The sequence below is a fragment of the Diplotaxodon limnothrissa genome, linkage group LG3, assembly GCF_057381915.1.
Source record: "Diplotaxodon limnothrissa isolate DT_005_m linkage group LG3, D_limnothrissa_male_GT1.1, whole genome shotgun sequence".
Lineage (NCBI taxonomy): Eukaryota > Metazoa > Chordata > Actinopteri > Cichliformes > Cichlidae > Diplotaxodon > Diplotaxodon limnothrissa.
The window spans coordinates 29,070,004-29,087,347 of NC_140598.1; the positions used below are offsets into that span (position 1 = coordinate 29,070,004).

General features: G+C 41.2%; 1 protein-coding gene across 1 annotated transcript in view; it reads left to right on the plus strand.

Moving 5' to 3' along the window:
* LOC146635249 (basement membrane-specific heparan sulfate proteoglycan core protein-like) overlaps positions 1 to 17,344 on the plus strand; it is a 113,751-nt gene that overhangs the window by 58,376 nt on the left and 38,031 nt on the right. Inside the window, exon 7 of the mRNA XM_085350068.1 lies at positions 459 to 747. Coding sequence (XP_085206194.1) covers positions 459 to 747 — 289 coding nt within the window. The remainder of the gene's footprint in view (positions 1 to 458; positions 748 to 17,344) is intronic.

The window sequence follows — 17,344 nt, forward strand, 5'->3', positions numbered from 1 at the left end:
CACTCTGACTGACAGCCTACACAGACATAAACTTATTATCATAATTTCGTTCTGTGGTCACCAGAAAAACAACCTGAAATAATAACCTGAAAAACATTGCATCTTTCTGAGCATAAGAACAAAAACAACAAATATGCAGCTGTTCAAAGGTGTTTGCAAAAATATTATTTGTCTTAAGTCCTTTCAAATTGTGTTTTTGTTTGATTTCTAACACTGGGAGCTAAACACAAGTTGTTCTGTTTGCACTGAGATATGTTTAGACTTTGTTCTTTATCAAGAATTTATCGCTTTGTTGTTCGTCTGAATTCTGTGATTCCTTAACAGATTTTAACAGGTCTATGGTCACGTTTGTGTGATTCAACCAGCATAAACCAGAGAGCAGTTGTGTCTGTTCCCCACTCTGATTGGCTGCTGTAGAAGTGACTGTTTCCTCTCTGCTCTGTTGTTACATCTTTCAGACCAGAAAACCATCACGGCTCAGTCTGGACAGAACGCCACGATGACATGTCGAGCTCCAAACAACAACTTCACACTTGTACAGTGGAGCAGAGCTGATCTGGAGCCAGAACATGTTGCTGTTTACAAGGGTGGACAGTTCCTTCCAGATCACCAGCATCCATCTTTTAAGAACCGGGTGGATCTGCAGGACAGACAGATGAAGGATGGAGACGTGTCTTTGATTCTGAAGAATGCAACGAGTGCTGATAGTGGAAAATACGAGTGTCGTGTGTTCAACAGAGGAACTGTGCGCAGGAAGAGAGCCCTGTCAAAGATTCCTCCCATCAGCATCATCTACCTGAGAGTTGATCCTCCAGGTGAGTGAGTAGAGTTGAGTGTGTGTGTGATCAGAGGTGAAGCTGCTTCCTGGTTGTTGATGTTTGTTTCTAAAGATGTTGTTGATGAGACTTTGTAGAAAGCAGCTGGTCTGAGTGATGTGATCAGAGTGCAGTAGATAATGTCTGACAGCAGTTTGAAGAGGAAATGGATTCTGTTCTGTTCTTCACTCATCACCTACCTGACAGCTGACACCTCACACCTGTTTCTCACCTGCAGGTCAGCCAGGAGGACGGAAGGAGGCTGGAGTCAATAAGCATTATGAGCTGATACCTTCTGGGTTGTTACTTCTTGTGCTTGTTGTTGTTCTTGTGAAGACGTTGTTGACAGTGGCAGCTAAAGTGAAGAAGTTGCTGGTGCTGGTGGCTAGAGGGAGACAGTTGTTTAGGGAGTTGTTGGCGCTGGTGGCTAGAGGGAGCGAGTTGTTGACGGTGGTGGCTAAAGTGACGGAGTTGCTGGAGGTGGTGAATAGAGGGAGGGAGTTGCTTTGGGACTTGGTGGAGGTGGTGTTTGACCTTTTGGAGTTGGTGTTTTGATCTTCAGAAAGCTTAAACCACAGAAGCAGGGTTCATACCAGCTTCCATTAGAACTTGAGTCTGTTTTAAATGTTTCAGTTTTTTTCCAGCTGATCTGAGCTTTAATCATGAAACCTAAACGCCTATTAATTAATTTTAAGTTGTATACAAATTGTCCAAAGAAGAAGTTGTACCTTTAGCTCCTCATTGTCTGTCCAGTCTGTGCTGAACTGCGCCCTCCGCTTAGCCTTGTCAGGGTCACGGGGGGCGCTGGAGCCTATCCCAGCTGTCTTAGGGCAAGAGACTGGGTACACTCTGGACAGGTCACCAGTCTGTCGCGGGTCTAACACAGAGACAGAAAACCACTCGCACTAAAACCAATTAACCTAACTCTGTGGAAAGAAGCCCGAGGACTCGGGAGAACCTGCAAACTCCACACAGAAAGACCCCGACCTGACGGTGTCATCAGAGCCTTCTTGCTATGAGACAACAGTGCTACCCATCATGCTCCACACGTCTTAACTCTGTTACAGCACACTGTTTTTAATATATTTATTTCGTAAGATTTTAAGAGGGATGATTATTTATTTTGTTTGATTATTTATTTTGTAAAAGTGAATTTTTCATCAGAATCTTTCTGAATTGTTGACTCGGTTCAGTTTGTGGTTCTAATGTTTCTACTGTAAAGATAAAGTGCCTTTGATATGGCTGTTGTTGTTTCCTGAATAAAACTGAAGCTGGAATCAAAGTGATCCATGTTTTGTTTTTCATGTTTGTTTTTGTTTTTCTTGCAGTTTTCAGACAATTTTACTACAAATATTATTTTACCAATAAATATTAAGAATACATAATGACTCCTATAAACTGTGACAGAGTTTATAAACAAAAGAGCTGCTATAAATGTTGTAAAACACGATTATGTTTTAGAATCAGAATCAGAAAGGGGTTTATTGCCAAATGTTGAGCAGGTTAACAACATTAGGAAATTGCTGCGGTGCTTCAGTGCAAACATACTGTCAGATAACGCTTAAATAGACATGAAAAAATAAGTAAGAATAAGAATTAAAAGTGCTACGTAGAAAGCTATGTGCATGAGATATACATGAGATATATACATGAGAATAAGAATTAAGAGTGCTACGTAGAAAGATATATACATGAGTGCAGGTGGTGATCAGTGCCAAACATGGAATGATGCAGTGACACAGCGTAGGGTCATGTGTTAATTTAATTGGTTAACCCGGTCCTTTATGACTACAGGGCCCTATTTCAGGAAGCCAGTTTAGTGCAAACTCTGAGTAAGTATACCCTGAGTGAACGAAAACTCTGGGTTTTCGGTTTCACAAAGCGAGTTTAGATTCATCCTGAGTGAGTCACTATGACTATGACAGCCTCACTCATTTAAGCTATTTTACATTTCTGTCACTGACACTAAGTAAATGCTCTGTCCTTGGAGTGTGTGGTTTTCTATGGGTACAAAAAAAAAAATGGAGGTGGTAAGGAATTATTTTAAAGCTATATCACACTGTAGTGCCATTTTATTTTCTTAAAACACTTGAATTAAACCCTGTTACTTAAAAGATGCTACACAAACACAGAAGACCAGAAAACATGAGTGTAGTGTATAAAAGCTCCACAGTGACCAATAACCGAAAATACATATAAGTAAAAACTCCTTAAAGATGATCCGATTTTATTTTTCATCTGAGATGATCTACTTTTAGAAAACATTTCAGAACTGAATAGTTGTCGGATATGTTTGAAGTCAGGAATGTGACTCCGGACTCTGACTTCCGTCATTGGTGTAGAGAGCAGCAGGTGGGCGGGTCAAGAAAGGACACATTTAAGAAAAACTAACACAGCAGCGACTGTGGACAGACTCTAATCTGGTGTCACAGAGCAGCACTATGGATGCAGGACAATCTGTCTTGATCTGCGGGATCATCTTTGCCTTTCTTCTCTTATTCACGAAAGCAGGTAAGATTGAACTGTTACAATAAGTTTTTATAAAGTCAGCAGCCGTGTGTATTTATCAGTAATCGTGTCACCTTGCTCAAATAAACTGTCTTTACTGTTAGTGTAAATACGTAAAACAAATCTAAGAGATTAAAAACCTGACAGGATGGAGCAGTGATGATTAGCACACTTAGTTTGCGGGGTAGATGGAAACTCCTGCTTCGGTCTGTGGAGCTTTAACATCATTACGACCGGTGTTCTGACAAACCATCCTCCGTTGCCAAAACGTCCTACCGTAAGTAGTTTATGCACATTTCTGCTGTCACAGAGTAATTCCACCACAAATTTAACTACGGTTTGCCACTTATGTTTGCCCATCACAGTATGCTTGTAGCTCATATTCATAAAGCCAGGACGGTTTGGCACTTCATTTTACCCGTCAAAGTATGTTTCTAGATCTTATTAACAAAGGTAGGATGATCTGCCACTTAATTTTAGCTGTTAAAGTATGCTTGTAGGTCACATTCACAAGGGTAGGACGGTTCGCCACTTAAATGCGTGTTGTGCGCATACGCAGAAACAACGGGTAGGATGGTTTGTCAGGTAGGATGGAGTCCCAGAACACCGGGCTCATGGTGTCCGTGGTAGATCTACACACACAGAAACAACCTTACCAGAGTCATGTTTCCCGTCTTCACCACTTTTCTCTTTAAATGTTCACGCTGCATGTCTTGATGGAATTGTCCGATCAGGAGATCCAATCCTTTCACGTTATTGTGATGGATGTGGTGTTTGTGGAGAAAACACCGGGAGCTGGAGGTTTAGCCTGGCCGCGCAGCAGATCGACATGTCCGCTTCTGCCTCAGCTCTCTTCGCCGTGTAAGTTGCTGCTGGTCCGGCTGACGATCCACGGCGAGCTCGGTGGTTTAAAGATTTCCTCCAGAGTGTTGTAGACCCTCTAAAAGAAATCCCTGTGATGGATTTAACACCGTTAATATGATGTCGGTTAGGTCTGGTCAGCTACCCGCAGTGCAGACAGCACGTCCACCCGCAGAGACTCGCTGGCTACACTCCACTGTACAGTCGCCATGTTTGCAGATTTCCTGTAGTCGTATCCAGGCCTCAAACACAAGCTCCTTATTCCTCTCTGTCTCCGCTCCATGTTCACTCCAAACAGCTTGTAGCTGCTTTGACAAACACACACAGCTCCTTTGTGACAGATTAAAGACGAAAACAAACATTTTATCGTCGAATAATCCGGAGACGGAGGAAACTTCCCACCGCGCTCATCGACGTCCAGAAACAACCGCGACGAAACAAAAAGGTCCAAATCCAAAGTTAAACCTAGTTTATCTCCAGGTACTCCTTCAACGTCGTCCGGCCACCACAGATGGACTTTCTGAGTTATATTACCGTCTTTATACCGACAATGTGCTGAAGCTCGCGTCAAACGACCACGGAGGAGAACTTGTCGTCAGAGGGTTCCGGATGCGCGTTGTCACGTCACGTGATTCGTAAATTTAAATTAAGACACAAACTGTCATTATTGTGGGGTAGTTATTCATGTGTAAATGTATTTATTTATAAAATTTCAAACCATATCCAGTTGTGCATGCGATATCAGAGCTGTTGAATTATATGCATTTATCTAATTTTAACTTCAGCTCCTCTGCAGAATCTCAGATAAAACTTTAATTCTCCAATTCTGTAATATCGTGTCGAACGACATTGAAATAACAGAATATACAAATAGACTATGTAAAGATGTGTCCCACTAACAGGAGGACTCTGCACTAACTGTAAACAAATGATTAATAAGACTGACGAATAGAGAACAGCTGAGTGGGATGGATGGAAGCAAAATTTCAGCTGACATCAATTCATTGACACATTATTGGACATAAGAACATATTTATTGCAGAGGATCTATTTGAATTTCAAGCAGAAAAAAACTGTAAATAATTGTTTAAAAGTTTGTTTGCAAAAAACTGAAAGCTTTTTTGTGAAATCAAACATGAAATCTAACATGAAGCTGTATTGTTTGCACTCTGTCTTTCACACTGTGATGTGAAGGCAGACTTTTAGTAGTTTTAACGTCTCTCATTTGTTTTGTTTCCTCTTTCAGACCAGAATAACATCACAGCTCAGTGTGGACAAAACGTCACTCTGACGTGTCGAGCTCCAAGCACCAACAATGATCTTGCAGAGTGGAGCTGAGCTGACCTCGGAGATGAATATGTCTTTTTGTACCGGGATGGGCATTTTATTCCAGATCACCAGCATCACTTGTTTAAGAACCGTGTGGACCTGCAGGAGACACTGATGAAGGATGGAAACGTGTCTGTGATTCTGAACAATGTGACAACAGCTGATAATGGAACATATGAGTGTCGTGTCTTCATTGGAGAAACACGCTCATGGAAATCCATCAGCAGCATCTACCTTCATGTTGATCCTCCAGGTGAGTGAGTAGAGTTGAGTGTGTGTGTGATCAGAGGTGAAGCTGCTTCCTGGTTGTTGATGTTTGTTTCTAAAGATGTTGTTGATGAGACTTTGTAGAAAGCAGCTGGTCTGAGTGATGTGATCAGAGTGCAGTAGATAATGTCTGACAGCAGTTTGAAGAGGAAATGGATTCTGTTCTGTTCTTCACTCATCACCTACCTGACAGCTGACACCTCACACCTGTTTCTCACCTGCAGGTCAGACAGGAGGACACACAGAGGATGGAGGGAAGGAGGATGGAGGGAAGGAGGATGGATCTGTTGGACTGAAAGTTGGTCTTCCAGTTGCTGTTGCTGTTGTTGTTGTTGCTTTTGTTGGTGTCGTAATCTACAGAAAATGTAAACAACAGAAGCAGGGTTCTTTCCAGCTGAACAGCAGCATGTTTGTAATGTTTCTGTTTTTTTCCGGATGATCTGAGTCTACGTCCACACGTACACGGGTATTTTTGAAAACTCAGATTTTTCTTTTTTTAAATCCCGTCCACACATGCGTTTTTTAAAAAATGTCTCCGTTCACATGCGAACGCCAAAAACAAAGTCAAACGCTGTCAAGAACATGCCACATCCTAGCCATGTATAAATGTTGGCCAATCAGAAGTCTAGAAGCCTGGGAGCGAAAGAGTAAGCTGTAAGGTTTTATGCAAACTTTAAGAATTTTAAGTTATTGTGTTTTTCTGGTAATTTTGATACATATATTTATATTACAAAAGCATCTGACATTTATTATATATAGCTTTAAGCACTGCATGCATTTAACTTTATTGGAGCACACTGTATTTAATATATTTATTTTGACTGCAGACTTCATTGAACCAGGCTGAATAACAGCAACACACATTCATCAAGAATCTAATATGGGATCACATCATACTATATTACTGTTGTGAGGTGGCGACAAGGCAAAGCAAACGTAGCCTATGTTTTACCTGATGGGTACAATGTTGCTGTTGAGGGGTTTCTGCTGCTCCTGCTGCTGATAGTGCTGGAGAGCAGGGCTGTGCTGATCTGAGACTGTAGACATTAAACAGTCCATAGGAGAGATGGTAGCTGATTAAACAAGCGTCATGAGATAATAACAAAATGCAAAGATTGGTGAAAGCGCTTGGAACAAGGGCTGGGCGATATATCAAGTTTTTTAAAAATATCGATATATTTTCATACGAGATATAAGATGTGACAATATCGTTTATATCAATATAGTATATGTTACATTATAAAATCCTTTCATTTTCTCAAAAATCAACAGTGCACCTTTTGTATGAATTCTGGTTGTGCTTACTGACCGCAAACCGATTTTATGTGGTACACGGCGCTCAGCAATCTCTCAAAAAATGTTTTAGTACGACTTTGTTAAGCTACGGGGCTGCATGGATTGTCGGAGCATTACAGCTACTGTAGTCTGGTGCCTCGCGGAGTGATACGTACTGTACTTCAACCTAATATTACCGTATTGTGTGTGTAAGGGCCATAAATGGCACCTGTTAAGAGACATGATTACAAAGAGGATTTCAAACTCAAGGCTGTCAGTCAAGCAGTAGAACTCGGAAATAGAGCAGCTGTGAAATCTGTCTCTTTGTTATTATGCTCATTGTCTTTTAATTTACATTTTGACTGCACAATTGTGAGCTTTTTGTTATACACAAAAACGTTTTTATGGAGCATTATTATTTAATAAATGCTGATAATTTATTTTGGAGTAAATTCTTCATGTACATCTATGCTGTATGTAAATAAAAGTTCCTGTGTGACTAAGAACTCTCTTTTTGTTCTTAACTTATGGCTTTAAAAAAATATCGAGATACATATCGTATATCGCCATCCAGCTAAAAAATATCGAGATATGAATTTTGGGTTATATCGCCCAGCCCTACTTGGAACCATAACGCAACAAAAAACTGTGAGAAATAAACTAGGCCCTGCCTGTGCCTCTTTGCCTCTTTTCCTCCTTCCATCTCCTCATCTCATATATCACTCCCAATTTGCTGTCCATCTGAGAACAAGACACAAACTGCTACACACTACAGTGTATGCTGTACACCTACTTACTGGTTTTGTTGCATTAGTCTGTTTCTCTGAGGTAATTTGTGTTTCTGCTACAGCTCCAGACCACCCAGGCAGAAAAAATGTGCGTGCTCTTTGTGAGCTCATTCCGCTCATAACGAGTGCGTTCTGCCGTCAAGGGCGATCATTGGTTAATGACGATCATGTGACTGATGCAAGCCAGATCGTTGTATTTAGCAAAAACTATGATTAATTGATAATATAATTTTTGAGAGGCACAGACAGGACTCCACAAGCACAAACACATTAAAAAAAAAAAAAGTTGCCTCAACAAAAGGGCACTTTGGGCTCCTATCAGGAAAAGGGGGAGGGCCCATCCCCCCTTTCTCTCTCTCCCTCCTGGTCTGTTCCTGCCCTACTGCAAGTGTAACTACCGCCCCTCCCCCCTTTCTCTCTCTCCCTCCTGCTCTGTTCCCGCGCTACTGCGAGTGTAACTACCGCCCATCCCCCCTTTCTCTCTCTCACTCCTGCTCTGTTCCCGCGCTACTGCGAGTGTAACTACCGCCCCTCCCCCTTTCTCTCTCTGACTCCTGTTGTAACTACCGCCCATCCCCCCTTTCTCTCTCTCCCTCCTGCTCTGTTCCTGCACTACTGCAAGTGTAACTACCGCCCCTCCCCCTTTCTCTCTCTGACTCCTGCTGTAACTACGACCCCTCCCCCCTTTCTCTCTCTCCTTCCTGCTCTGTTCCTGCCCTACTGCGAGTGTAACTACCGCCCCTCCCCCTTTCTCTCTCTGACTCCTGCTGTAACTACCGCCCATCCCCCCTTTCTCTCTCTCCCTCCTGCTCTGTTCCTGCACTACTGCGAGTGTAACTACCGCCCATCCCCCCTTTCTCTCTCTCCTTCCTGCTCTGTTCCCGCGCTACTGCAAGTGTAACTACCGCCCCTCCCCCCTTTCTCTCTCTCCCTCCTGGTCTGTTCCCGCGCTACTGCGAGTGTAACTACCGCCCATCCCCCCTTTCTCTCTCTCCCTCCTGCTCTGTTCCCGCGCTACTGCGAGTGTAACTACCGCCCATCCCCCCCTTTCTCTCTCTCACTGCTGCTCTGTTCCCGCGCTACTGCGAGTGTAACTACCGCCCCTCCCCCCTTTCTCTCTCTGACTCCTGCTGTAACTACGACCCCTCCCCCCTTTCTCTCTCTCCTTCCTGCTCTGTTCCCGCCCTACTGCAAGTGTAACTACGACCCCTCCCCCCTTTCTCTCTCTCCTTCCTGCTCTGTTCCCGCCCTACTGCAAGTGTAACTACCGCCCCTCCCCCCTTTCTCTCTCTCCCTCCTGCTCTGTTCCCGCCCTACTGCGAGTGTAACTACCGCCCCTCCCCCCTTTCTCTCTCTCCCTCCTGCTCTGTTCCCGCCCTACTGCGAGTGTAACTACCGCCCCTCCCCCCTTTCTCTCTCTCCCTCCTGGTCTGTTCCCGCGCTACTGCGAGTGTAACTACCGCCCATCCCCCCTTTCTCTCTCTCCCTCCTGGTCTGTTCCCGCCCTACTGCAAGTGTAACTACCGCCCCTCCCCCCTTTCTCTCTCTCCCTCCTGCTGTAACTACCACCCCTCCCCCCTTTCTCTCTCTTCTTCCTGCTCTGTTCCTGCCCTACTGCAAGTGTAACTACCACCCCTCCCCCCTTTCTCTCTCTTCTTCCTGCTCTGTTCCTGCCCTACTGCAAGTGTAACTACCACCCCTCCCCCCTTTCTCTCTCTTCTTCCTGCTCTGTTCCTGCCCTACTGCAAGTGCAACTACCACCCCTCCCCCCTTTCTCTCTCTCACTCCTGCTCTGTTCCCTTTGCTAAATGATTTAATGAAATTTGTTTTCATTACATGTGTGCACACATTCATTCTGAATGTAAAGTAGTGTGTAGTGTAGTTTTAGAAAATGTAACAGACCAGCACACAACAAATGAGACAACAAACGAGAAGGATTTAGAAGCTCACAAGTGTTTCTTTCTTAAAGAACAGGCTCTGGTAATACGTACAGCAATGGCAATGGCACGGTTTATCTAGGCACAAACCTATTGCTGGAACAGCCGAAACAATTCTACTGCAACTAGCAAAGCACTGGACACAGGTAGAACCCTTGTGTGATCTCGTGCACGAGGGAGGTGACCGAGATGGTGACATGTGACATCTTAAACAGGCATATATGTGAACAAAGAGTACCAGTCTGTGTGTACATGTAGGTATGTGTTTGTGTGTGTGTGTGTGTTTCTGCGTGTGTGTGTTTCTGCTGTGTGTGTGTGTGTGTGTGTGTGTGTGTGTGTATCTGTGAATAACTACTAAGGATGAGACATTCTATGCATCCATCCATTCACTTCCGCTTATCCTTTCCAGGGTCGAGGGGGCAATGGAGCCTATCCCAGCTGTTATAGGGCGAGATGCACAGAGACACATACAACCATTTGCACTCACAGATTCACACCTATGGGCAATTTAGATTAATCAATTAACCTATCCCCCACTGTATGTCATTGGACTGTGGGAGGAAGCTGGGAAGAACCCACGCAGGCTCTTCTTACTGTGCGGCAACAGTAACGACCGTGCTGCCCTGAGACATTCTATCAATATGCAACTGATTATATACCTATAATAATAATAATACTAATAACGAATTGCATTTACATAGCGCTTTTCGAGACCCTTAAAGCGCTTTACAATTCCACTATTCATTCACTCTCACATTCACACACTGGTGGAGGCAGCTACAGTTGAAGCCACAGCTGCCCTGGAGCAGACTGACAGAAGCCAGGCCGCCATAACGCGCTATCGGCTCCTCTGGCCACCACCAGTGGGTGGTAGGTGAAATGTCTTGCCCAAGGACACAACAACCAAGACAGACAGAGCAGGGCATCGAACCGGCAACCTTCCAGTTACAAGATGAGCTTCCCAACCCCCGAACCATGGTATTATGTGTTTCTAAGTATAAATGACAACCCAAAAATATAACCCTGACAACGATCACCTCTGGGTTTCAGCCAGGACCTAGGTTGCAGCAAGAGCATTTGACTTGATTATCAAAGTGCTCTCCTAGGAGTATACAGGCTGAGAAGTTCAGTTAAATAGCAATATTATTTACGAAATTTGAATGTAAGCAATAAAATCTTAAAATCAATCCAATATTTGATGGGCAGCAAGGATCGGGGTAATAGAATCAAACCTTCTAGTACCAGCTAAAAGGCGCGCCGCTGCATTTTGGACAAGTTGTAGTTTATGAAAAAGGGCAGATTGGAGGCCCAGGTAAAGGGACTTGCAGTAGTCTAATTTTGAAGTAACAAATGCATGTATAAGTATATCAAGATCCATTTGCAGTATGTAATGCTTAGCCTTAGAGATTTGTCATAGTTGGTAAAAGCTAGACTGTACTACAGAGGATACTTGTTTATGAAGTTTAAAGGAGCTCTCCAAAAGAACACCTAAGTTACGTACTGTATCAGAGAGGGAGGTAGCAAGGGGCCCAAATTTATCGGCTAATTGTCCTCGAGGGACGTGGCTATCAAAGACAATAATTTCCACTTTCTTTTCATTTAGAAAAATGGAGTTACTCGATAAACAGCCTTTGACCTCCCTCATACAAACAAGAAAGCAGTGTAGTGTAATCAATGAACATTTTGAGCTGTTACTTGGTTTGTTACTTCTTGGGCTCGTTGTTGTTGCTCTCGTGATCACTTCAAAACTGCCAAAGAAGAATTTATTTGTCCACATCACATAAAGACAGACGAGCCTCTAACAGCTCTCTAGATGAGGAACTGCACTGAGCTCTGTGGACTCTTTACTTCAATCATCTTAAACTGTGATTATTGAATAATTCACAGTTTAACATCTTTATCTTTGATCCTGGCTCCTGGTGCAGCTCCTCAGTTCATCTACATCAGGACTCACTGTTCTCCTGCACACTTTGTTCCTCTACAACAACAACAACACAAATCATTGAGTTTTATTTATGGAGACTTTTGGAAATTGTGTGAATATTTTTATGATCTTCATGAGCCTCCTTGTTTCTTCTGTGGTTGAATGTGAATCCAGCATGTAGCTTTACAATAACTGTTGTTAATAAAGGGTAAAATGATGGTTAATTAAACTGTAATAAATATGTATTTTACTGCTGGGAGTGAAGTTTATATACTTAAGATGTTTGATCATTAAAATCTTTGAAAACTGAAAAAACATGATTTGTTTTGTCTGTTCAAAATTTCCATCTGTAAACTTGTAAAAATGAGGTCCTTCATATTCAGTAAAATTAAGATGTGAAATTAAAAGCAAAGGTGAATTTTACCTCTGTGTTGCAGGCAGAGGCGGAGCCAGACATTTTATACACCCGGGGCTTAGCCCTAAAGGGTAGTATGCATGTGGGATTGGGGGGGAGGGGTGAATGAGATATTTATTAGGCTTTGCTTTCATTAAAAAAAAAAAAAAAGAATAGCTTCATATAGGAAAAAATATATATCACACATGCAGGACATCTTAAACTCCTTTTTTTAAGTTAAGCAGCAAGGCAGAACAAAATCAGGGCTGTATCAAGACACAGGGACTAAACCCCAATTCAACCAGACCCAGAACTGATTGGGAATTAAAACAGGACTACTTAGGACTTAACCAAGACAGAACCAGAATCAAAACACTCAGAATCATCATAGACCTGCACTACACTTATTTTTTAATTCTACCAAAGTACACTATTTAGATTCAGAAAGGTTTATATAATTATTTAGCCTTGTTGTGCAAACAAGACACATTAACTTAATAAATATAGAATTTGAAAAATAGCAAACCTAAAAAGATACACTAGGTACTGGATACATGTTCTGATGAGTTTTGGCAAACAACCATTTGACTAACGTGTGTCTCACCTGCTCTTGTTCATCTCTGTTCTGTCCTTATTCTCTCTCTCCCTCTCTCTCCCTCTTTGTGCTGACAATCAAGCCAAACACCAACATCATCAAATATCTGGTTTCAATAGTTGAAACCAGATATTTACAAACTCTTCAGATCAAAACACAAACACTTTTTAATTGTAACATCAAATCAGACTAAATGTTATTTTTTTAGATTGATAAATATAAAAAACACATTTGTTAAATTTAAGAGTAAAGAGAGAAACTATCTGTATTTCTTAATTGCAAATGGCACCAAATTGTATTCAAACTGAGCCACACTTATGGAGCTCCACAGTTCTTTTCCTGGTGTTTTGGTTGACATCTCTTGATTTTCCCATGTCACAGAAACAGGCTCTGTGTTTTGCCTTATATGCATCCACAGCTGTGCCACCAGTTTACTCACATGGACTCTACTAACCTATCAGAAGCTTCTTCAGCTCAGAATGGAATCGTCTGGAGTTTCTTATTAATTAACAATAAACTTAGTGTATATGTACTCCTTAATTTGATGAAAGTGATAAAAAATAGAAGCTCAGTCTCTCTTTATTCTGACATTTAACTAATTCAAAAGATATTTCAATATTTATTTATCCAAAACAAGTTTACTCTAAATTGATGTTGTACAGTAAAAAAATGGTCTTGTGTTTTCCATAAAGTGTATGTAAATATCTGGTTTAAACTGTGGATATCCTGCTGTGTATTGAAATTCCTCCTGTTTCGCATAGAAATATACTGAACAACATACAAAGCATAATATATAAAATACTACCAGAGTTTTTTCTTTGAAAGAAGCTCCTTATGTCACAACGGGACTGAACGGACTCACGCGCAGGCTCTAGGTCTTGAAAGCACAAGAGTCTTTATTATGATACACCAGGTGATTATTTACAAAAGTGAGGGGAAAGCCGGGCTCCGGGGGTCCACACACGAACGGGAAAGACGCCGATAGTCACGCACACACACACTCCGTCCACTCCTCACGCTCCTCTTCACACTCCAATCACTCGGGTAACACAGGGGTTGGTCCAGGGAATCTGTACACAGAGACACGAAGGGATTATAAGGTAAATCGCTGTGAAAACACTCTAGAAGTAATTGAGCTGGGGTTACACTGACGAGGGTCAGCAACGGTCCAGCGATGAGAAACACAGAGCTGCCATCTTATAAAGGAGCTGAAACACTCGTGATGAGCCACAGGTGCGTGGGCCAAGGGCAGGAGCCCACAGGTGAGCTCCGCCCAGGCAGAGGGAGGAGGGAAAGAGGGGAAGGGAGAGAGCAGGAACAAAAAAAGAATACAAAAACATATGTAGCCATACTGAGCCGACCGGGTAGGCACAGGGACCCTGACACCTTATTTCCATTCTTGTATATCAGTGCATTACTGAAACCGACTTATTTAGCCGTGGAGGGAAACAACTGAAAATATGAAATAAACACACATGTAAGCTAAGACTCTCTAAAGAAACAGCATTGTTGTTATTCGGCTTTTCATTTCGCCATTTGTTGATACACTTGAAGATCAAGTAACGTAATATGGGTCAAGTGATCAGTTTGATATCAATCGTTCGTGATACACCGTCATATTTACATTATTTGTACAGTACGAATGATTTGCTTTGGTACCTGGTCGAACTTCAGTTCTCGTCTGTCTGCCTGGCTGCGCTTCTCCAACAGCTCACTCGCAGGCAGCAGCTGCCCCGCCCCCTCGCTCAGTCGCTTAGTGCCTGAGCTCGGATCATACCAAAATTAGAGGGGATTTACGCACGGTCGTAAATTCCCACAGTGTGCTATGTGCTTCGAATATTGTGTGTAGTTTTTGTTTTATACAGTTGTCAGCCAGACATCTAACTATGAAACAAATTACACTCCGGGCTTCTGACAAAACAACCCGGGCTTAAGCCCAGTAAGCCACCCCCTCCCCCGCTCCGCCACTGGTTGCAGGCATCGATTTCTAAATGTGTTTGTCAAATAGAAATGAGTTTGTTATTGAAAACACTGAAAATCTTTTCTCTGTTAATTTGCCTGTTAAATCAAAGTTAAAGTGAATTACAAAATTACAATTTTTAGTTTTTATTGCAGTTTTAGAAAGTTTTCCAATGTTTTTGGAAATGGGGTTTGTAAAATATAGACTATTATTAATGTCTACATATATTTCCATGTACTCATGTTAGATAGACAGAAGTTCCATAGAAAAAAGCGCTTGTATAAATGTGTATAAAGTGCTTTAAATGCTCAGGTAAAGTAAAAAAGCAATAAGAACCAGTTCATTTACCTTTTAACAATCTTATCATTGTTACATCAGAAAAATGAAACAGAAAAAAATGTACATTTTCAGTGTGGCTCTAAATGCAGTTTTACAGCTGACCAAAAAAACTGTCTATAAAGAAGAGTGGAGGGTTGATAGAAGGTTGAATCAGACCAAACACACAAAATTAAAGCTTAATTTGCAGCCGGTCAGAAGTTTGCTGTTCACTGCTCTTTTTTGTTTTCTGATCTTTTATAAATTAATATTTTTAAGATGGAAAATAAAAAAAAATGTCAGGCTGCCAAAGAGCTGTGGAAAAAGAAGCACTTCCTGTTTCATGCTGCAGGAGAGATTTCTCCAAACTAACACTTCTCCATTTTGTCTTCACTTCTATTTTGTGTTGACTCTACACTTCAATGCAGTAAATTTATTTTATATTAAATCTTTATTCATGTGTGTCTTTTGTTTTCTGTCAGTAGCACAAGGTGACCACAGTTATACAAACTCATTATAAAGTGATCATTAGAATTTATCCTAAAATTGAACCAAACTTTGAAGCTCGGCTGATTTTCTTTGCTGGAAAAAAGTCGACAAAGAAGAAAACGTGAAAATTCATTAAGTCTTGTTTCAGGGTGAATTCAACTTTAATTAGGATTTTTCAGCACGTCTTAAGAACAAAGACTGAGCTAACAAATTTTATTTTTAACTCATAAAACAAACTAACATGAATCAGAAGTAAAATCAGTAACGTGACAAACAAACTACATTAAACTCTGCAGATTGTAAATGTCAAATATTATATTCTGACCCCACTGTGGACCAGATTAAACCACTTCCTGTTTGAAAGGGACGTAGTATTTACTCCTCTTTAACTCAATATATTATTCAGACATCTATAAATAAATGAACCTAAAGCACGGTCACCAATGTATGTCTGTATTAATATGTTCATTTAGCTTTGGTCACTTAACTACACCCATCTAAAAATACTGCTTTAAAAGCATCATTTAATGTACAGTACACGATTATCTGATCCTACAGTTTGCAACCTGAACATCCACTCACTGTGAAACTATGCTGCTACTTCAGTGGTTTTTTAACTGACATTAGAAACGACTGTGATTATTTTCCTGTGCTGAGAACTTTTAAGTCTCCCCACCTGCTGAATCCACTTTAACCTGACTGTACACATTTTACTGTTTACAGGCAAAGTCACCCTCTACAATGTGGACAACAGATAACATATATATAAAAAAAACATCATGTTCTACTTCACTGATTCAAACTAAGGATTTAACATTTAGACTGAAAGGGTTTGTTAGAAATCCAGAAATTTATGTGTTGGACTAAAAAGTCATTTCTGATGTTTCTGAGTGTTTTTCTCTAATATTCTTATATTTTTAAACAGACTGTAGTGAAGATGATTTCTGAATGAGCTATAAATACAATGAAGAAATTAGCTGTTGTTGAAGTATCTTTATGACACTGTAATTGTTCCACATTGCAATCAAATCAGTCCTTTATGGTGACTTAAATATCCTCATACGACTGCAATGTTATATTTCTTACAACTTCTCCTGCCATCTTGGCCACATCTCTTTTTAAAAGGACGTTTTTAATATAAATGACACTTTTACCCAGATAAATAAAGGAAATACATCAGTTGCTATCATTCATGAGAGAGATATATTAGAGCAATTTTTGACACATTATAGACAACAAGACCCTTTTAACCCTCATAATGTCCTCCCGATTGCCATACTCTTGTCCTCTGGATCAAAAACGACCCACCTCTTTTCTTTTTTTTTTAAGTACATACACCTTTAGTTTTACTTAAAACCATCACATTACCACAAAATTCCCCCTTCATTTTGCGATTAAGGACCACCAGACCTTGTTTACATAAAAATATACCCTGGTTTGTTTGTGTTGTTTTGTTTTCGAGTGAAAATAAAATGTGGGGTCATTTTTGATCCCACAACACGAGGAAGTTGGGCGGAAAAAATTTTGACTGAAAGCTAAAACCTGCACTTGCAGTTTCCGTATTGATGACGCAAGTTCCTTCAAAATAAAGTTTTGCCTCGTCAGTCAGCAGGAAGTTATCCAAGGCTTTATTTTACTTAACTTTACTCTGAAAGCAGACATCGGTATTATTTCCGGTTAGTCCGGGAATCTTGATTTTCTCGCTTTTCTCCGCCTTCGTCCACTCAGGGACCTCACAGTTCCACCGACGGTTTTGGCAGCAGGTCGCTGACACATCTGCCAACCAGTTCGGGCTTTGGCAACAATTTTAGGGTAAAATCAATTTTTCAGGAACTTTTTTTCTGCGAACTTTAGAAACACTCTGATCTGCGCACCCACAGAAGTACA